Source organism: Poecilia reticulata, linkage group LG17, assembly GCF_000633615.1.
Source record: "Poecilia reticulata strain Guanapo linkage group LG17, Guppy_female_1.0+MT, whole genome shotgun sequence".
Lineage (NCBI taxonomy): Eukaryota > Metazoa > Chordata > Actinopteri > Cyprinodontiformes > Poeciliidae > Poecilia > Poecilia reticulata.
The window spans coordinates 2,566,090-2,588,030 of NC_024347.1; the positions used below are offsets into that span (position 1 = coordinate 2,566,090).

At 38.9% G+C, this 21,941-nt stretch overlaps 2 protein-coding genes across 4 annotated transcripts in view; both read right to left on the reverse strand.

The window, feature by feature from the left end:
- Positions 1-15: 15 nt before the first annotated feature.
- Positions 16-19,379, reverse strand: lyn (LYN proto-oncogene, Src family tyrosine kinase). Of its 3 annotated transcripts, none has more exons than XM_008433026.2 (13): positions 18,506-19,379; positions 9,084-9,231; positions 8,716-8,758; positions 7,954-8,059; positions 7,188-7,286; positions 6,956-7,059; positions 6,714-6,863; positions 5,819-5,971; positions 4,462-4,644; positions 4,142-4,218; positions 3,012-3,165; positions 1,858-1,989; positions 16-987 (listed from the first exon to the last, which is right to left on the reverse strand). In XM_008433026.2, exons 2-13 carry the CDS (start codon positions 9,207-9,209, stop codon positions 785-787), a joined length of 1,530 nt encoding a protein of 509 aa, XP_008431248.1. In that variant the 5' UTR covers positions 9,210-9,231; positions 18,506-19,379; the 3' UTR covers positions 16-784. The 3 variants fall into 3 exon arrangements, with proteins under 3 accessions (XP_008431248.1, XP_017165692.1, XP_008431247.1); XM_017310203.1 differs by lacking the exon at positions 18,506-19,379 and adding an exon at positions 16,192-16,334; XM_008433025.2 differs by lacking the exon at positions 18,506-19,379 and adding an exon at positions 9,350-10,368.
- An 815-nt stretch (positions 19,380-20,194) lies between these two features.
- LOC103478919 (cAMP-dependent protein kinase inhibitor alpha) overlaps positions 20,195-21,941 on the reverse strand; it is a 4,020-nt gene continuing 2,273 nt past the window's right edge. The window contains exon 3 of the mRNA XM_008433027.2: positions 20,195-21,939. Coding sequence (XP_008431249.1) covers positions 21,883-21,939 — 57 coding nt within the window. The 3' untranslated portion in view covers positions 20,195-21,882. The remainder of the gene's footprint in view (positions 21,940-21,941) is intronic.

Consider the following 21,941-nt stretch of genomic DNA (forward strand, 5'->3'; position numbering starts at 1 on the left):
ACAAAGAACATCCGCATATGTGTATTGTTTTTTTTTATTTCATACAAAATGTACAGCCATTCAATACCAAACATGACGTTTAATATAATAACTCAGGCTTTCAATCACTACATAGAAAAATATGACATATTTCATACTGTTTAATATCTTGAGTTAGTAAGATTATGTCACCTGAGGCCAACATGTAGCAGTCCATCTTAGTCTCTCACTTACTTCCAAAGAAAGTGACGTTCCAAGTCTGGGGTCCGTATTTTAAAGCAGCTTATGATTTTCTTAGGTCTATGACCACATATATATATACACAAGTACGACATACAGTTCCACCACAACACAGGCAGAAACTCCAGTTTTCAACGCAGTTATTTGTGGTTTAACGCCTATCCCCAGGCCACTTTCTCAATATCTCCTTTCTCTGCGCTTCTTCCTGTCCAGCTTAAATTAACGAAAAACCTTCTAAAAAAAAAATCTGCACGTAGTCAGTCCAAATTACCCATTTAAAACGTTTACATTTAGACCACATTTCTCAAATATACTTACAATTACAATCTCATTTAAATACAGTTCACATCCATTAAAAAAACAAAATGAATCCATGTTGTTCAGAATATCTTGAAAGATGACTTCTTTCATCGAGATTGTTTGTGAAACTATATAAAATCTTCAAAATTAAGTGGACATCAACATGTGGTATATATACAATTAAACTGTGAAGAAGTTAAAAACACACAACCAGTAGAGCGGATGTTAATTGTCGTGAATGTCCTTATGGGATGACTCGGCGGCGCTATGGCTGATCCTGGTACTGTCCCTCTGTCGCGGTGTAGAAGTCGTCCAGGACGCTCTGTATGTAGTCAAAGGTGGGTCTGTCTTCGGGCTTGTCCTTCCAGCAGGTCATCATGATCTCGTACAGCTCAGACGGACAGTTTTCGGGCTGGGACATCCTGTAGCCGCGCTGTATGGAGGACATCACCTCTCCCTTCGTCATCCCTTAGAGACAAGCGCAGACACAAGTTAGGAGCTCGTGTGACAGGAGGAATAACGGAGGTCAGTTTATGAGAAGGTTTCTGTAGACATAAATCAGACTGGTGAAAATGAGGGCAGTAGGTGTCAGTATAATGCCAGACAATGTGCCGACAATGATAACAGGGCCATAAAAATATCTTACAAACTGGAAGAAAATGGCAAACATGCAACGTTTGCAGCTTTTTGTTTTGGTCATGATCCAGGCCTGTTTGAATGTTGCTTGTATTTTGATATTTATATTAGTTTATATCCTACCACATTCTGTTCAGACACCTGGATTCATTATTGTTCAAAATGTCTTGCCATATAGTTCAACCCTTTTTTACTTCATTTCTTAGTTTTTTTCTTGCATTTTGCTCTTTGGGTTTTGTTTCTGTCTCAGCTGTTTTCCACTTGATTTAAGTTCCTGGATTTTCATTGTTTGTTACTGGAGCTGTCCGTCACTTTTTTTTCCTTTTCTCTTTTTCTTCTGGTTACCTGTCCATGTGCTTCCATGTTCCTACCATTTCAGTAAGTTTGACATTTTATCAAAACTCTAATTTTCCACCTTACATTTTGCTCTGCACTTGGGTCCTTGCCAACAACGTTTGTTGTTAATTTTGCACCAGATAAATTAATTGAATTAAATAACTTGAGCGTACAAATTGCAGAGAATGAGACTGGTTTGTCGCATTTATGTTTTACTTCTAAGCTTCGCCTTGTGGAATAGTAGCACATTAATTTCTAAAGTCAACGAGAGTACCAAATCTTCAAACTGTATTATTCATAATTTATTCATAAATATGATTGGTTTCACGCAGTAGAGAGCACAGCTGCAGCGACACACTTGCTTACCTGGATATGGGATTTTTCCATATGTGATAATCTCATAGAGAAGCACTCCGAAAGACCACATGTCTGATTTGATGGTGAAGGTGCCGTAGTTGATGGCCTCCGGAGCGGTCCATTTGATGGGGAATTTGGCACCTGGGAGCGTAGAGTAAGGGGACACACACACACACCTGAAATTTAATCAACAAAATATTATATTTACGCATACTTTGCCTAGTCTATGTAAATAATCCACTGCAGCGCCCAATCCCACTCAACACACCTGTGCTGTGTGCCGTGGAAAGCTGTCCAGTCTATTTATGGACCCACAAGTTTATTGATAGATTCCTGGTTCCAGGTGAGTAGTCAGACAAGTTTCATTTATCACCCAAACATAAATACGTCTGTTCTTTAAAAATCCCCAAACATTCGTTTTTGATTTTTTTTTTACCCCAACTGTAAAATGCAAATATGCTACATTTCCTATGCCAACCACTCTATACTGGTAGATCTGAAAGGTCACTTTTCAAACATTACATGGTAAGCTAAAGTCTTACTCCCATAATTCCTTATTTTAGTTACAAGGACTGTGTCTTGGCTCCATTTAAAGGTTACAAATGTTCTTCACACCTGTGTGCTCTTAACCACAACAGTCTTTTTCACTCTTACTGTCACCTAAAAGACACGACAGATTTGGAGATTTTTACACACAGTCGGATACTTTCMGTTAATATGTTGATCCAGATTTTCTCTACTGTGTTTGCAGTTTCACACATTCAGTTGTTTTGTTTAAATTAGTGGGAAAAATCAGTTTTTCTTTAATCTGTATTAAAATAATTTATTGTGTACGAAATGAATGGAAAATAACTGATTTCTGAAGTGCCTGAACATGTTTTGGTAGTTTTCTAAACTACTACTTACACAAGTCATAAATGCCTTGTGTAAGTATTTAATACAAGAGTCTGAAAGGCAGGTTATCTGCAAAGTGAAACAAAAAATGTCTTTCCTGTTGCCCAACAGAATAGCCCTTTCCAGGAAAGAGGGGCTTTTTTTTTTCTTCAATCTCAATCTGTCACAGGGAGTAAAGGAAATGGCTAACGTGTGACAAGAGAAAAATGTCTTGCACAACAGAGAAGTTGGATGGCGCACTCATTCTCTCCTTCCCACACAACGCTTACCTTCCCGTGCGGAGTACTCGTTGTCCTCTATGACCCTCGCCAAGCCAAAGTCGGCTATTTTGCAAAGCAAGCTCTCGGACACGAGCACGTTAGCCGCCCTCAGGTCTCTGTGAATGTAATTCTTCTTCTCTATGTAAGCCATGCCCTCTGCGATCTGAAACCCAACGGAAAACAAGTGCGTTCGTATTCAACGATCATGATAGATAAGCGGGGAAAGATGTATATTAGAATCGTAATTTTATGACTGCACGTGAAGAATTGTAGCTGGTTCAGGTGACTACTTTTGAGTTGGCCTTGTCACTAAATTTGCAGATTTGCAGCTTAATTAGAGCTGTGGGTGATTTACTTTAACTACACTCGTAGTTTTGTAGCTAAAATATCTTTGTAGTCAAGTCAATTTGTATGGCAGCAAGTCGATTCACGGTATAGCTAAAATTGTAGCTATCCTGACTTCAAAGCTGCTTATATTTATGCCATTATCATATTTTGTTGTCAACACAAATTATTGTCCATAAATTGGCTTGACAGAAATATTTGTGTGTATATTAAGAAGCCTTGTGGCTAAATTCTAGTATTAAGGTATACAAAGATTTTTAGACTGATTAAAACAAAACAGAAAAAAAAATGTTTCTTTATACAGTTTCTACAGTTTTAAGTTGAGTAAGCAACATGCATGAGTTAGTTTCAGAATGACTGTGTTTTTCCTTGGTCAGCTGGAGGAAATAAAGCTAAGCTATTCTTGTTTTGTGGTCACAGAAAGCATTAAAAGCCACAGTGTGCAAAACCAAAGGAGAGCTACTCATTGAATTGCACTTTCAAATAACTGGAAATGACAAATAGTCACCTAAGACCAGTAATACCGACTGAATGCTGGCTACCTGAGCAGATAGCCCGGCTAATTAAACAACTAATGGCTTGTGTTGCACTTTAGAAAGCAACAGCAGCAATTTGAACTTTTCTGTTTTTAAAGTCAAGTTAACAGATTATATATTTTTGCTATGTAAATTCTGCAATACTGTGTAATGTAGTTATGTATAATGCTACTAGTATTCCTTACTGCATCACGCTTAAAGGGGAGTAATAGAAGTGGAAAGTTTAAGAAGTACAAAATGGGGCTGAGGGGAGATTACCTGTGCTGAGAAATCGATGAGCTTTGGTAGTTTCTGTCTGCTTCCTGCGTCACTCTTTAAGAAGTCCAGGAGACTTCCTAAACACAGGACAGAATAAGCCGTTAGCTGTGAGAACATAACTCCAAGCCTATTTTTAACTTTAACAGAATGAGTTATTTGTTGTTGGTGTAGTATCTCAAATAATCCACTTCATACAATCTAAGTTGTACAAATGCAAAGCAGCTCTTTCGTTTTATTTGGGCGTCTGACTCGACGGACGATATCAAATCGTCTCAAAGCTGTGTCCGTGGATGGCAAAATAACAAAGCGTGGCAATGTACCGTTTGCCATGAATTCGGTGATGATGTAGATGGGCTCGGTCTTGGTGACGACGGCGTAGAGCCGCACCAGTCTGTCGTGGTGCAGAGTCTTCATCACGTTGGCTTCTTCCATGAACGCCTCGGCGGTCATGGTGCCAGGCTTCAAGGTCTTCACGGCCACTTTGGTTGCGTTGTTGTAGTAAGCTGACGCCACACAGCGTGAAAACAGGAAACGGGGAATAGAGGATACTGTTACAGATCTGTTGAAATGAGACTTAGTTTTTGTTTTTGTTGTGTTTTTTAATGTGCCAAACACTTTAATGAGCTGGATAAGGCAAACGTCTTCCACGATCAGTACTGTACACTGAAAACTTCAACTTAGAATGAAAGTGAAGTGTGCAGTATGCTTCATTTTCTGTTATAACAAACAAAACAAAATGATTTTTAGATAAAGAAATTTATGTAACAAGTTGATCTCATGTTCATTAGGTAATCCATCCCCTACTGTAACCTGTAGGTCGGCCATGTTGGCCTACAGCTGAGCTGCAGTCAGCTCGACTAACAAAATCCACCTGAGGTTCAAGTTATTCTCTTAAAAATTTGCAATTGTGAGTCACCGGTTATCAGGGAACTTAGTGAAATGTGTCTCAAATCTACAAGTCAAGTCTGAATGGAAATGTATTAAAGTCAAACTGTGTTACGATTGTCACTTCTGTTGCTTAGCTGTTGTGGTGGCACAACTTTCACAAGGGAAACAGGTTTGCTCATAATCCGGACTCTGAAAGTTTAGATCATACTGCAGATTTTTCAAACATTATACTTTAATAGTCTCTCAACTACCAATGCAAATAAGTCTTTGCGGGTTTTTTTCCCCCCTCTATGATAACAAGTTGACCTCCTAAGCACATATACAAGGATAGACTCATTTCTGTAGGTCATYAAATGATCCAGGTGCAATGACACCCATCAGTGTCGAGTTGTGAAATTCATAGGCATTTGTCTTTTTCAAGTTAAAATCTGTAATATAAGAGATTTTGGACTCTGAAACCTTTTGCAGAGAGACACTTTAGTGAAATGTTTTTTTCCGACACAAAGCAGAAGTCTATTTAAAGGCACAGCATAAAACAATGATGAGCTAATTAGTTCTCAGGCTTATTTAGACACACAGCCGTCACAATAGGAAGTGCTCTAAGGYGTCAAAATTGCAGTCAGCCACAGAATCTAAACCACTTATTTTGCCTACTGCGCAGCAAAGACCCTTTTCCAGGACTGGAGTTTGAGATTCAGTTAAACCAAGAACACCTTCTTGGTTTAATAAAAAGAGGTTCTAGAGAAATGAATAGGTTTCATTAATTAAAAGTTTTGCTCCTTTTCTTACCCATCCACACTTCTCCAAACTGTCCCGCTCCCAGTTTCTTCACAAACTTTATCGAGTCTTTGGAAATCTCCCAGGCGTCCTTGTCCCACGGCCGCTGGGCTTTGGGTTTCACGCACGGACGCTCCAGTTTGCGGCACAGACCATCTGACCTGGCTGAGAGGCACAAAGGCACTTTTTTTTTTTGGTGTGTTTTCTTGTGATGATTAAGTGTAATTTTAACCTTGACACCGCACTCTTTTCATGAAGCGCTACACACCAGAAGCTAAAGACTCATTAGTCGTGGAAAGCATAAAAACTGAAAGTAAAATAAGTTTGGCTACTTAGAAAGTAATTTATGTTGTAAATTGTAATTTACAACATAAATTACAATATATGTTGTAATTTATGTTGTCTTTGTGGGAAACAAAGACAAGGAAGCAACATCCTGAGAAATCTGGAAAGGAGAAAATACATTTTCAGCACATATTAGCAAACATGTTTTTTTTTTTGGCTTTTGAATGTGTTTTATATGATGTCATTTCCTCATTTTAAACTGAGATGCACTCAAATTGGCACAAAAGCATTCCTGCAGTTTAATCTAGAAACGACAACAAATAAGGGAGCATTAAATATGAAATGGTATTGTAAGGATAAATAACTGAGGAGCAATATTTGCCAATAACTTTGCTCCTTGGTTGTCACAAAGAGGATTACAATCCAAGCAACATTTCAAAGTGTTTGTTACTGTATGCTCCCTTCTGACCGTCACTCTAAAAAAATTCCCAAACTTTTCCAGTATTTTCTAATCCTACGGTGGGAATCAGCAAGTTTACCCAAGTCTGAGTCAATACGCCGTGACCTCACTCTCAGCTGTGATTTCAAGCTTTTTCCCCTTCTGCTCCCGATCCATACTCACTGTGGTAATGTTTGAGCATGCTGTTGATGTCCGGGAAGGAAATTTTGGGAGAGACGTAGAAGCCGCCGTTGTCCAACTTCCTGATTTTATAATGTTTCACCGAATCCACGCCCTGGGCATCGATGTCTCTGATTGATAAGGAGAAATTCCCTGTGTGGGGAGGAGAGAAGGGAGAGACAAGTCTCATGCTGAATCCCAGATGCTGAATTGTGAAGGAATTTTGTGGGAAAATTGTTTAGTACCTTTGGATGTTTCGCTTTCCCTGATAAGATAAGAGCCTGGTTTGTTTGCGGGAGCCAACAGCTGCCTCTCTGCATCCTTCCTTGTGATGTCTTTGAAAAACCACCTGCAATGATTTCAGGGTGATTTTTTTTTTTACTTTGTTATTTTATTGTTATTTTACAGTGAGATGCATTAACACAGTAGCATTATTGTTAAGGAAAAGCTAAAACTTTGATCCAACATCATACTCACTCTTCCGTTTCCATGGTATCGACTTGTGCAACGTAATTGGATGGGATGAATCCTTCTTTGTTGGACGTTAGAGACTTTGCTTTCCACCAATCACCGTGTCTGAAAGCAAACGGGGAAAACATTTCCTTACTTTTATGCCAAAACACATTTTCTGACGATATTACGCCAAAAATAATTATTCAGTTCAACCCAGCTTACACGGTCTGGAAGACGTTTGGCTTTTTCCCCTGCACCCAAAGCAATAAAAAAAGTTTCCTATTATATTTGCGGACGCTCTCAGGCGCTGTTCACAATCACTGGACTAATTTACACAAATCAGGTAATTTGTGTAAAATCCAGCATCCATCCATTTCCTGGAGATTGAAGTGACGCCAATCTCCAGCGAGAAACAATTTGTGCACAATCTCACATAAAGGCATTTTAGCCAAACCAGTTCACCTCACGGTCATGAATTTGGAGTGTAGGAGAAACATTATTTCCATGCTGAAGATTCTGACTCAGTGAAAGATACTGTTATTTATCTAGATGTATTTGTGCAGGAACAGGACATGAAACTACATTAGAGTTGAGAGTGACCGTTGTCCTATCTATAGGCCGTCTGGTCAAAGGCTAATTTGCAGAACTGCTCAACAAAGATTCCTTCTATGGACAGAAGGACTTGGACCTCGTGGTCACTCTGACTTTTATTGCTCCTGACTGAATGTAGAAATACCAAGACACAGTTTGATGAGCTGCATTAGTCCAAGTTAAAGATCAGCCCACTTACTCTTCCAGGATTTTCAGCTTCTCTCCTTTCTTGAAACCTAAATCTTCTCGATGCAACGCCTCGTAAGGATAAAGACCAATCACCATTTTGAAAGTTGACTCTTTCTCTAGAGCAGAAAAAACACAAAGGTTGACATTTTTAAACACCAACAAAATAAAGAGTCCCTCAATAGCACACAGTGGTTGTAGAGCAAGTTTAAACAGGATCAAAACATTAGAAGTGTTGATTATGAAGAAATGACCTGTTTTTTTATTTGCATTTGAATTAATGAATGGCAACTATCTAGATCTTCTCTCAATAGTCAATGGAAATATATTTGATGGAATTACAGCAATCAAGATTTCTGACCAGCTCTTTGCATGTTTCTGCTGATATTCTGATCCTCAACGTCCACGAGGCCGGCCTCTTAAAATGATTAGATTGCTAAATCGGAATAGAGGAACTTGAGAAAAACGTTTCTTTTTCCTCAAGTTTCATCTTGCATGACAGGACTAAATTAGAAAACAAATCAAATGGAAAGGTGATTGTGGTACGGAGTGAAAATGTCCAAGCGTTAACTTGTGATATTCTCTCCATCAGTGAAAAATGCTGACTTTTTAATGCTATTATGGTTATGTTGTTGTTGTTGGGTTTTTTTTTTTCTTCGCTAAGTCGCTTTTAGACGTCAGCTTACTTTACTCCAGGTATCATAGGAACGCTTTCACCAGATGTGGAAAGCTAATGCAAGAGGAAAACAAAAAACAACAAAAAAAAGAAGGTTACCTTCCATTTGCTGGAACCTTTGACCTGGTAGCAGGGAGTTATTCTGTAAAGAAAAGCACAACATCAGATTTTGAATTGTATTTTTATTTTATTTTATTTAAAACGGCTTTTGCACACATTCAGAATGTGTTCGTTTCATATTTCCAGACCATAATCGTCGTCATCGGAGAACGGGAAGTTCTGACCACTTGAGGAACAATTTAGTCATCTTATTGCAAAACTGTGGAAACCTTCTTAGTTTAGAACAGAGATTTAACCGTTTCTGCTAGCGTACATGGGTTTTTTTTTAACCGTTTAAGCCACGGTTGTGGCACATCTGTTCGGGTTCAGAGCTGATTCCTACTGGGCTCCGCTTCCTTTCTACTCACCTTGTTGGTGTTGAAGGTGGGGTCTCTGACATAGTGTGCCGGCTCCGGTTTTTCGGCCTGCTGTCTGATTTTGCTCTCCACACCGGTCGCCAGGCCGCCGCTCAGCGTGGACTTCAGACAGCCCATCCCGCCTGCTGGGGTCGAAAGGCTGGGGGAAGAGAGGAAAGGGAAAAGCGGCACAGTCTGTTAAAATGAACGGCTGCTCAAACAAAATAAGCTCTCCAGCAGGCACCTGAGTTTTTTATTTATTTATTTATTTATTTTACTTCTTTGCAAGTCCGAATATTCCTGATGTGATTTTTTTGTGTCAGATGGGGCCTGAAGCTGCTAATACCAGTTGTGATGCAGCCAAATGTTTTGTTTCAATTTGTTCATATTTTTTGCGAGAGTAAAAAAATTAAAAATATTCTCAGTCAGGGCCATATTCCAGATTTTTTGGAACGCATTAGAGGTCATGAAAAGAGGAAGTTGTGAACCCTCTTTACAGCATTAATTCCTCCTAAAAAAAGAAAAAAATTACGATTCCGAACTGGAAACTCTGGAGGAGCTGCAGAGACCAACAGCTCAAGTCCACAGAACTATGAGAGAGTCGTGCGCTTCAGCAAAACATCAAACTATTGCAACAGTGGCACATTGGCGGTGTGAGTGTTATGCAGGAAGCTGGTCAGAGCTGATGAGAAGATAAAATTCTCAGCAGAATGTGATGGAAACAGTCGGGGCTTATTTTTTACTCCAGATGCCCGAAAGCATCGACCTTTGTGTGACCCGCTTTTACTGTACAGTTCTTGTTTTGCCACTTTCTAATTAATTGTTCTGAAAATTTTATTAGATGTTTTACACGGTTACTCGTTTTCTTTCTGCTTATCATCATCACTGAGATTTCCGTGTTGCATTTTCTGACTTCCCTGAACTACTCGGTCATAAAGGTCATAAAGACTTTTATAACCTCTGCATGTGGAAACTATATAAATCACAGACTGACTTTCACATCGAAACTGCCTTTGTGATTAAGATTAATAATTTTGTGCAAAATGGACATATTTACAACATCTACCTTCCGCTTTGTGGCGACTGTTTGTTTGCTGTGAAAAAATTTACTGAATCTTTTCAAAGATTATCAGAGACACTTTTTTTTTTCTCTTTTCATCACTTTGCTGGACACATGCTGCGTGTCTCTTGATTTGCTTAACAACCATAAGTGTTTCTTTCAATCTCCCATTATGGATCTTATTAATTTTGGCTAAAAATGTGAAAGAACAAGCTAAAGATTTTAAATAAAGATAACAACGAATGCATATTTTAGCAGTTTTTCATTTGTTTTCAGGTAACAATTGAATTTTATTCTTTTTTTTTTTACAACATAATGACACCAAAATAGTCAGTAATACTGGAAATAATATAGTAATATTGGAAATATCAACATCCAAATGAAGAAATTGTATTCATGCTCTTTCTTCTTTTTAAAACCTATAAACTGAAATTAAATGACTTGTTTTTTGTTTTTTTTTACCCGACTACAACGTATTTCTTTTGAGAAATGATTCAGAAAATTATAAAGTCATGTAATATTTGCGTCACTCAGTGGTTTTATTTAGACGGACGGTAAAGGTTGCAAACTCCTGCTTTAGTCAAATGGAAAATGGGGAGAAAAAAAACCTCAAATGAAATGCAATATCTATGTTAAACAAACAAAAACAAGATCAGCAGAAAGTTGCGCAGAATTCAGTACGGTTTTTCAGATGTTTGGATTGGTGGATTTTGATGAACTAATCTTCATAAACACAAATAAATAAAGAGTCTGACAGCCTGGTCAGAAATAGCAGCAATAATATTTCGCATCATTGCACTTCCTGTGCTGATGCAGGTTGAAACCCTGCACACTAAAATAGATCGACGATGCATAATAAGACCAAATTATTGACGGAATGCGTGACGCAAACGAAGCAGAAGGAAGCAAACGTGGTAGACATATGAATGGAAAGTTTTATACCTTCACTGCACACATAAAAGCAGGAGCACCGATCAGAAGTTTAAATTGGGACGCAGAACAGAGCTTCGCTGTAAAATCCTTACGATTTGTAAATTTCGTTTTTACATTTTTTTTCTTGTATTCCTGTTTGGCACACGAGCGGAATGCGGAAAGCAGGATGCTCCGATAAATAACTCGATGCTGGAATATTAAAAGCTGTTCTTGAAACCAGTTTGACGTGTTTGTCCTTGTGGGGCACGAGAAGGAAAAATGCAAACTACCGAGACGTTTCCCACCACTCTGCATTTTAACTAACGGCAAAAATAAACAAGTCATGATATGACCTGCTGACTGACTCCCACTAAAGAAGACCGCCTGTGTTCTTTTTAATACTTTGTAAACTAAAGGTGTAAAGGTTTATAGTTAAATGGTTATTCAACTTATTTAACCAGGTTGTTACAACTTTGCTGTTTTTTTTTTGTTTTGTTTTGTTTTTTGCATTTTCCCTCTGCTATTTTATTTTGTTTTGCAACTGATTTCTACAGGATATACACATTAAAGGTGGAAAAAAAAAGTTCTGGAATTATTTCTAATAATCTTACATTTATGTGAACAAAACGGCTGGCATTTTAACAAGGTTGTGAGCGTACAGGGCTCGATAACTGTTCCTCTCTTTGCCTAATTCTTATAGCGATTTGGTCTCTTAGTTACTTCAAATAAATCCCCTCAAGAGAATTGATGCTGACTCGAGGCATTCTGAGCCGGCGTGCTGAGGTCATCGCCCTGGATGCACGCAGCCAAAATCAATTGACACATTTTCCTACAATCTGACTGTAACGACAGAAGTTGCAAAACAGAATATAAATGGCACGAGCAAAAAGTAGAGAGGAACTTGCGACGCTTAAAACTTCTGCCAAAGTTCTGCGTTGTGTACCAGGCGTGGTCTGCAGTAAAATGCAGATGTGCAGATGCAAAACACATCTGCATTAAGATGTAGATGTGTTTTATAAAACGTAATTGGGCGTTGACAAAAATGTTTACCAACGATTATTTTATCAAGACGGATTCTGTCGTCTCACATGCAGGATATTTGGTGATGTCGCATGACTCCGTCTGTGTTTTTGTTTCCACCTGTTAGATGAAATCTTCTTGTGTTCTGTTGGGTTTCAGCAAAGAGGTTGAGCTGTAAGGGAAGGTCAAATTTCAAACCAATAAAAGAAAATTACAAGCAGGTGTTTGCAACCGTTACAAGAATGCAACCGAGTCGAACTCCGACTCGAAATAAACTCTTTGCGAGTGGAAATCGGAAATGTCAGAATTTATGTCAGATTCAGTCAAAAGCCGCTCATCCGACCTGATGTCTCCGACTCCAACTATTTCTACCTCTTGTGATGTCATTGACCCAAAAACACAGAGAGTAGATGTGTCTTCGCCCTCCAGCCCCTCCCCCCCACCCACATTATCTTCCTTAAAAAAATTATTTTGGTAAATCTTGTGTGATGAGATTAACACAAAGAAAATATTCCTATTTTGTCTGGGCTTCGCCGCTCCAATCATTTCAGAGCAATGAAAGATTTGCTGCAGCAGAGTTCACTGCCCTCGTTTCATCAATGTGGCTTCTGATCAGACTGTTTCTGCTAATCGGCGTTGAGGCCGCAACCTGCCAGATCCTTTGCTATAGTTACACCGGCGTGGACACAAAGGTACATGCAACCTCAAAACCAAACCACAAGCATTAAAAAAGAAAGAAAAAAAAAACTGTTTCCTGTTCTGACTTACTAGCATGGACCTTCAGCAGATGCCATGACTAACTGGCTTCTTGTACTATAGAGAAGAGGTATATTTGGACATTACTGATTCTAACATTCACTTAGAATTGGTGAATGTCAGGATTACACATTCTGTCACGAGAGTGAGAAGGAAGGAACATGCCACCACTTGCAGCAGCAATATTTCTATTTTTGTGCAGGTTATTATGATGGATTATCATGATGTAGAAAGAGTTATTTACACCAGCAAATATCCTGTGGCCATAAGGAAACAAGATAAGCGTGTCGACAACTGAGTAAATGTTAAATCGAGGCAAAGCTCCTTCAGTGGAGAGAAGTGACATTACTGCAAAAATCTGTGAAGTCTTGATGAATTATTAACAAAGTATACCAAACGGCAAGATGATAAAAAAAAAAAACCCAACACTTCTGGAGGGCAAAATAAAAAATATCTTTGCATAACGAAAGCAGAAGTCAGGAAAAATATAGATGGTAATCTTGATGATAATTTAAAAAAAATCGGAGCAGGAAAACAATTTCTGCTCCTATCCAGGAAAACAGGTCGTCTAGGTCAATGGATGCTCTTTAGAGTCCAGGAGACCGGTTTGGGAAAAAAAAAAACAAAAAAGAAGGAAACGTATCAACAGCCAAAAGGAATCATCAATGCAGCTCTGTTAGGAGTTTTACATACACTTCGTACCCACTCCATATAAAGGTCATATTAATTTTTTTATTTCCGAGGGTTTTTTTTTTTTACATTGGATGAACAATCCAACCCACTTGTGTATATATTTACACACTCTGGATAAATGATCCTCAGGAAAAAAAACACACACAGAAAAAAAAAATCATGCCATCAGAAACGTATTGGAATGAGACTTGCTGGAATATTTAAACATTTTTTCCTGTCAGAAACGGCACGGATGAGCACTTTGCGTGAACGTCCTTCGGGTCAGGAGCCCCCTAGTGGACATGGGGGTCGGGGAAGGGAATTTCCTTTGTGTTACCTTGCAATAATCAATAATTTAGCAAATACACTCTGGTCTATTTTGTTTACAGTTACAAATGTCAATTTAAAATTTTATATATATATTAAGTTTGTTTGATGGGGACAAACACATATCGACATAGACAAACTGAACAGAACAGCAGTCCCATGTTTGCGTCATAGTGCAATAGCAACAGCTAATTCGCAGCACTTGTCCCTTGATGGGCTTTTAAACAGTACCTCTAAAAAACTGAAGTGATAATCATTTCAAATAGCACAACATAAAGTCGACAACATATACAAGCAAACAGAGAAACATAAAACATCAAAAATCGATACAGTTCTGTTTCTGACATAACCAGAGTTTTTGTTTTTGTTTTTTTTTAAAACTGGTTACGGACTTTAAGTCAACAGGAAGTGAGCTCCAAGCTGCAGATCCTCTCACGGACGGAGCACTTTGAGCAAAAGTGGTTCTTCAAAACAGGACCTTACGATTTCCATCTAAAGCCGCTCTACATACGAACATTTACAGAGCCTCAGTGAAAACGTACTAACACTTTAATGCCAAAAACAACTGATTGAAAACTGATTTATTCACATGCATGTTTATGTCTGTGTAAGGTTGAGATGAAAACGGCCCTTTAAAACATTCAGACTACCAACACGCACAAAAACTGTCAGATATGAATTAATCACCCAGTGATAATAACTCACGGGATAATAAACAGAAACTTTCTTACGGAAGTGACCTTTTTATTTCTTAGAAGGGATGAAAGCGATGGAAAGCCCGTGATTGACCTGCTTTGCTTTTGAATCTTGTTTGTGGTGYATTTTTATCCTCAAGAAAAAGCCATAAAACTTCAGATATCTCACAAATTTTAAAATAAATAAAAATAATAAAATATTAACATACATGGAAGAACCTTTACGAAAACCTTATAGCAGAAAGTACGGTGGTGGTGCTCTGAGACAGAAGGACTAAAGTCATGAGAGTCGTTGAAGAACGGAAGTTTACAATGATTGAGTGCAACGACAACCAGAAATAGATGGACATTTAAATACATYGAATGTAAAATTTGAAATATTAGACAGTGCTTTTTAGCTTGTTAAAGTAGGAAATGAGACGGTGGCAATATAACAATATTTATGACCGGCGCTACTTCCACAAAGCAGTTGGTGAGTTGTATATGGAGCGACCGTAGAGCAGTCCCAAAGTTGTGGGTTTGATTCCAGCTTCTCTCTGCCGCATGTCGATGTTCTTTGGTAAATGAAGACGTGTGTGTGTGTGTGTGTGTGTGTGTGCGTGCGTGCGTGCGTGCGTGCGTGCGTGCGTGCAGCTGGCCAAATGTGGCTCTAGTGCAAATCGCTTTGAGTTGCTATGACTACAAAAGCGTAACATAAATTAAGTCCATTTACCATAATGTAGAAATATGATTATTGTTGCACTTGTTGTTCTTCTTGTGCGATTATTCACCRTTGCTCTTTATGTTTTGTTTGTTTKAGTGTTTTTTYCCCTCTGCATTTAAAAAGTCRTGTCTTTCGGCCTAACAAACTGAACCTGATGATAACCATAAGTCTGGAGCCAATTTAGCGTCGTTGAATGTTGCATCTAAGCATAAGTTATGCTTGAAATGTTGTGGTGCAAGCGCCAGCAAAATATCAACACTTTGAAAATTACATAAAGTAACATTTTGTACATTTCTATGTACATTTCTTATATAAAAAAACAGAAGTGGGTTGGAGTAAAAAAACCCCAAAAACATCGCTTCATCGGTCAAGTGTAATAATTGTTTTTTATGGCAAAGATTGAACAAATTCACTCAGATTTGATCAAAAATATTCTGCAGTAGGTATATTTCCAGTGCTTACAGCTGCGTTTCTGACMACACCACTACATTGTTTTCAGTCTATCTTGGTGCCGTTGGATCTCAGTTACTAACACAGTGATTAATAACTGGTTCAAGTTTTACCAGACTTTCTGTGTCATCCAGCAACTATAAATTCCCGCAACAAAAAAAAAATCAAACACGGGGTGCCTCAAGGTTTCCTTTTTGTGCCTCTTGCACTCAACATCTATATTTTCCCCACTGACTCAGATGATGGAGTTGCTCACCATAAGTATGTCAATTACACACTATACTCCTGCTTCAACATACGGTAGTAGAGGACTGCAGKCAGCATTCCAATGTCATTAATAATTTGATGGGTCTGATATTATTTCCATTCCTCTCTTCCCAAAAATACAATCAGTTTATTGTTATGCAGTCCACAGCATCTTACAGTAGATAGTCAATTCAAACACATTATAGAGGTTTAAAGTTGGAGTTCACCAATCAACCAATCAATCAATTCCTATTATTTCCTTAATTTGAGGTGACGTACTTACATGTGACTCCGCTCTGATCCACTGATCTCTTCTGTGTCTGCAAAGGTCTGAGAATCAGCCACTGTCCTCTTATGCTGTGCTTGAGTGTGGTCTGACTGAAACCCCTGACCACCATGTCACATCTATATGTGCTGTGGCCGCAAAGCATTTGGACATTTTGTCTCAGGCTTCTAGGAAGAAGCCTAAAACCCAAGTCGTTGCGCTAGTTTGTCCTCWGCTGACCTCAAACATTGTGATTTTYATCGAAGCAAAAGCACTGCTGTGCACTTTATTTTTGACAAGAGGCTCAGTAGTCTCTGTGGTCTCACCTGTTGTGCAGGTTTTAATTTTTGAAATGTTAGTTTAGCAATTTGGACCTCGAGYGTAGACTTTCATCKAGATCTGTAAGCTCTATTTYGCATGCAGTTAAATTAACTTTGTGGTGTTTCATGGATATTGTTMAATTTTTTTTCAACGAGATAAGTGCACACCTGAATCCTTTCAGGTGTGACCTTTTAACACATGACAGTGTCAATTATTAAAAAATAAAAATAAAAAATCAGTATCGGTCAGGTTTTTTTTAAAAATCAGTTATCGGACTGAAACCCACAGTCGACGCAATCGGTTCATCCCTGATTCAAAGTCAGTTTAATACACTCCAATTTGATCCTAGTTATAAAACAATGCAGTTAGCCTGATGCTTAAATGTTGATATTACTACATTGGTGTGGTTCTTGTCTTTAATTTTCTTACACGTTTCTCAGTTGTCCCTGTAAATTGCCATAAATCCCTTTCTTTATCTGCAGTTTAGCACAAAGAAGCGTGTCTTTACATGCTTTATCAATCATTAACGTTAAAAACATTGCACCTTCTTAACCACTGTCATGTTAGTCGATTTTTGTACACTCTGCAGTTGAAGCTGAATTCACAGAAACCCTTCCAGGAGTGCATCTAGAATATTTTAGAAGTGATGATCACTGATAATCTTGGGATGCCACAACAAAAAAGAAAACTGTACAAGAGTTTCTTTAATGTGGGACATCAGAGACCAAAGGATTATGTTGRMATGGATATTTTTTCCAAGGCAAAATAAGGTTGTTTTTTTCCCCCCATGTTTAACTCATATTTATGAGCAATATTGRGCGAAGGTCATCATTTATGTGATTGATTTATATTTACAAGCACTCAAATAAAAGGTGCGTCCATCTCATTGTTCCTATTCTAAACAGGAAGCAAATCTAGTCTTGCCGTTCAAGATTTTAAATGTTCATCTTTCATCTAATTAAGGCCATTTTTAAGAAACCTGTTATTAGTTTATCAGAGCACGTTTGACTGTTTTCAATCACCAAATACCTGCAAATATTTGATCGCGTTGAAGTAAACTTGGCAGGTTAAAACACCAAACTAGTTTTTATTCATTTAAACTAAAAAAATAAAAAATCAAGTATATTGAAAAGAACAGTGTTAAACTTACAAATTAAATTATTGTGATAAAAAAAAAACAACTAACATTTAAATGAAGCCAAGTTTCACTTTTACAGTGTAGTAATGAACTCAAACACCTGATCCGGTAAATCTTTGACCCAGTGACGGCGACAAGTGACTGATGAGTCCATCGTCAAGGCGTCTGTTACATTTCCAGATCTTTCCTTCAGATTCACAAATATTTGTGCAAAACTTAAAATCGAACAAGTTTTTTTTTTCTCTCTTTTTCTTGACTACCTCAAAAGAATCATTGTTCTTCCTAGAGCTGGACTTGTGTCCACTGATGTCATTAAAATATTCACATGGAAGTTTGCAGAGCTCAGCTTGGCTAATTACCGAYGTTTAAACAAGAGAACAAGGGGGGCAAATGTTCAAACAGAGGAGCGCCAGAAAGATTAAAAGGAAGCTCAGAAACCAAAACCGCAGTGGGCAAAATCGAAAGGAGACATGCAGCTGGGTCTGGTGTGGGTTTTTTTTCTTCTTTTTTTTATGCTGCTGGTTCAGTGCCTCTGCTGTATTTTTAACATGACAGGCGGTAAACAGCCGGAAACCGGGGAGTCGAGATGTGGAGCCTGCGCTCCCTCTCCCGTGTGCCACACTGTGACCAACGCACAGCCCCGCTTTTAGCAGCGCACCCATGAGAAAGGCAGGGAAAGACGGGACGACATGCAGGCGTCTTCGAGATGAACAACTCACTCAGAGACACTTAAGAAAAAGGCTGGTTGTTTTTGCAAACTTGGCATCTATTAACACATTACTTTATCTAACAATCCAACTATTTAATGCAAAAACATTTCAATTCAACAAACTGATTTTAGACACATTTGACTCGCAGCGGTATCTTACCTTCGTATCCCTGGTGAAATGAAGCGACCGCGTTGTAGAAGTTCCTTAACTTTTTTCTTTTTTTCTTCTATTCCTCAGAATTGCCCTTCGTCCTATTCATCCGAGCGCTGACACACACTGACACACACACACGGCATGACAAGAGGGTCACATGGCCGTCGTGGACTGCTACGGCAGAATGAGGAACTCAGAGGAGCTGCTTGGGGATTTTTCTATCTTACCCAAACTTCCTGGTACAATTGTCTAATGATTATTTGCATAATCAGCAACTGACACACATACACACACACACACACACACACACACACACATGCACACGCTGTATTTCTCATAGGATCTGCAGCGACAGATTCCATTTGCCTATACACCTCGTGTTAAATGGGACCTTTTTAAAACCTCCAAATATTTCTCCTCAATGCCTTRCTTAAGTATTCAATCCCCCTTTTAAACTTTTCCATGTTTTAGTACAAAGAAAAACTTTAATATGTTCTGTTTGAGCTTCATGTGATGGACTAAAAGTTTTGCAAGATGCAGAAATCAAACTTAAGACCCACTCAGGGTGGAGACAYGGTGGTGGCAGCATCATGCCTTTCTTTAGCTTAAACAGAGAAGCAGATCAGTCAAACGGGGAAAACAGATTGATAGCGGTGTGTAACTCCAGTYCTCAAGAGTCACTGTGTTGAGGCTTTAGTTTTTGTCACACCGCACCATTCAGATTTTCATTTGTAAAAAAAAAAAAACAACAAAAAACATTAATCTTTTCCTTCCACTTCATAACCCTGCGCTAATCTGTGTCAAAATCCCAAATAAATACATTGAAATCTATCAGAATAACATGGCGCAATGTAAAAATAAAAACTTTGCAAACGAACTGCATCTTCATTATCATTTCTGCCTCAATGCTCCCTGCTGGTCGAGCCGTGGAACTGCAACAACACAAGTAACTTTCTCCCCAAAACTCCTCTTTTCTTTCATTGATCATTTATTAAACTCTAACATAGGAAATAGAAAATATACTTGCAGAGAGTCGGACAGAAAGAGTAAACCATGCAAATATTCTACATGTGGAATTATGACGAGCAGAATTAGAAATGACTCGCAAATCAAACACCAGGAGAGCTACAGTATGTTTGCTCTCTACAGTATCGTCGTGGTAAAGGAGTCACAGTTGAAGCTGCAGTGAACGGGGGTGGTGGTGGTGGTGGGGGCGGGGGGGTCTGTGTTGTGTGTGGGGGTGGAAGGACACATGCAGATCGATTTATACAAATAATGAGCTTGTATCACATTTTTATACAAATGAGCAGGAATACTATTCAACCAAACATTCGCACAAACACACACACGAGTTAGTGTTCCTGGAAGATCTGCTGACTGTTGCATATTTACATTTAAGAGTAGTTTGTCGGTTTTAGGCCACTGCGCTTACCGCTGAGAGGAAGAAGAAGAAGAAAAGAGAGACAYCACTGCAGCTGAGGTCATCTGCACCACTCCTCTAAAATAATAAAAATTTAAACGTGTTGCTCTTTGGACCAGGAAACAAGTGGTCAGAAACTACCAGTGGGGGATGAAAAGAAAGGAAAAACACTATAGGCCAGTCCAAATGCGTGGACAGTGTCCTACCAGGAAAGACGATCTGGCTGTAAATGTGACTGCTTACCCTGAAAAATAAAGTGAATTGCATCTCAAAGGTCAGAAGAAAAATCACATCGTGTTTTATTACCTTTTCAGGATAAGGAAGTGTTTCTTTTTATAGCCGCTGTTTGGGTATATGCAACTTTTATTGTGCAAATCAATAGAGAAAAAAAACAAGACAAAAAAAAAAACTCAAAGAAAGGCCTCAAAGGAAGAAAGAGGAACACAGTGGTAACGTTTAACAATTTAACAAGGCAGTACTACAGACGGGTCTGAAAGTGCATTCTTCCTTACTGCCAGCAGATGGCGACTCCTTGGGTTGAAACGGAAGTCGGTCGGCATTGAACTCTAAAAGAAGAACTGACCCCACTCTGATTTAATGGGTTACATACAAGTGTGGTATACATAAGCAAAAATAATTCTCTAATAATCCATGTATGGTCTGAAGCACAATCTACACCCCACAGTGGCATTCTTGTCTCTTTTAATAAGCGGTTTTTGGTTTTGTGAACTAAGAATATCAATAAGTTATTTAACCAAATTAACGCATTGAAAAGCGAAGCCACAACCACAGATAGTTGCATAATCAACTTTCCGTCAGCACCTAAAAGGTCACAGATTAGCCCTTTTTATGCATTACGATGTTTTTAGCACACAAAATGACTTCCCTGAGTCTCATTTCGGTTCAGTAACACAGGAGCAGCGGCCTTATTAGTTTTTCAGAAGTTGAAAGTGTATGTGTGACTAGGAGTATTTTTGCACAAAAAAAAAGAAAAAAAAAAGCTTTTTTTTTTGGTTGATAGGATAAATAGTGAAAAAGTCTTTCTTTATTATTGTATTACTTTTTTCCTGATTTTTTTTTTATTTTTTTTTATTAAATGAGACTGACCCTTGACCTGACACCTGTATCCAGATATATTATCTTCAAGCAAATGTGAAAGCAGTGGGGTTTTGATGCTTTTGTGAACCGATGAGCTTGATTCTTCTCCAAAATTTGACTTTTCTTCTTCTCTAACGCAGCGCAAAACTGAATAAACGCATTTCCGAACCTGACAAACTACTCATGTAAGGCTGTGATAATACTTGCATTATTACTGTAAAYGTGTAAAAAATAAAGAYCCATTTTAAAGGACGCGTCACGTCACCCTTCTTCTGGAACRTCTTATTCTCTGTGGAAACAATTCAACAATTCGGCATGAATCGAACTTCCAAAGCTCCGTGTTTCAGTTCGGCTACAGCTGAGTCCATGTCTCTCTGCTTTAACGTCGGCTCAAAGGAAGCACAAACCATTACCTGGCAATATACAGCCTCTATCGGCACCACTGCTTCTACAATCATGCTACTCCCACTGTGACCCATTATACCAGCATGTCTCAGTGATCCTACAAACTGCTCGGACTATTGCAGAGCGCCATTTTCTCCCTCCTTTCAGTCCTTCAGACTGTGTGTGTGTTGGACCACAAAGACTGAAAGCAAAATTTGTTTGAAAAGTAAAAAAAAAAAAAAAGAAACTACCGCTTGTGTACTCCCGACTCTGAAAAGCATCAGTCGTTCCACTTCGCAAGAAGCACCGAGTGATCGCATCTCGACGCCTCAGCAGGGGCGAAAGCTCTGCTTTGAAGGCGTATCCCCGGCGATGGTCCTAGCCTCCAGCCGCCGGGCCGCTTCGCGCGAACAGGTCCACTGTGACGGAGTCTTCAATCCGTCCYGCAGCGCGCCGTCTGGTGGAGCAGGGACGTGGGAGCTTAACTGTTCCTCTGCGCTGCGTCTCGCTGGGCCGAGGCGGAGGAGCTGTGGCTGTCCT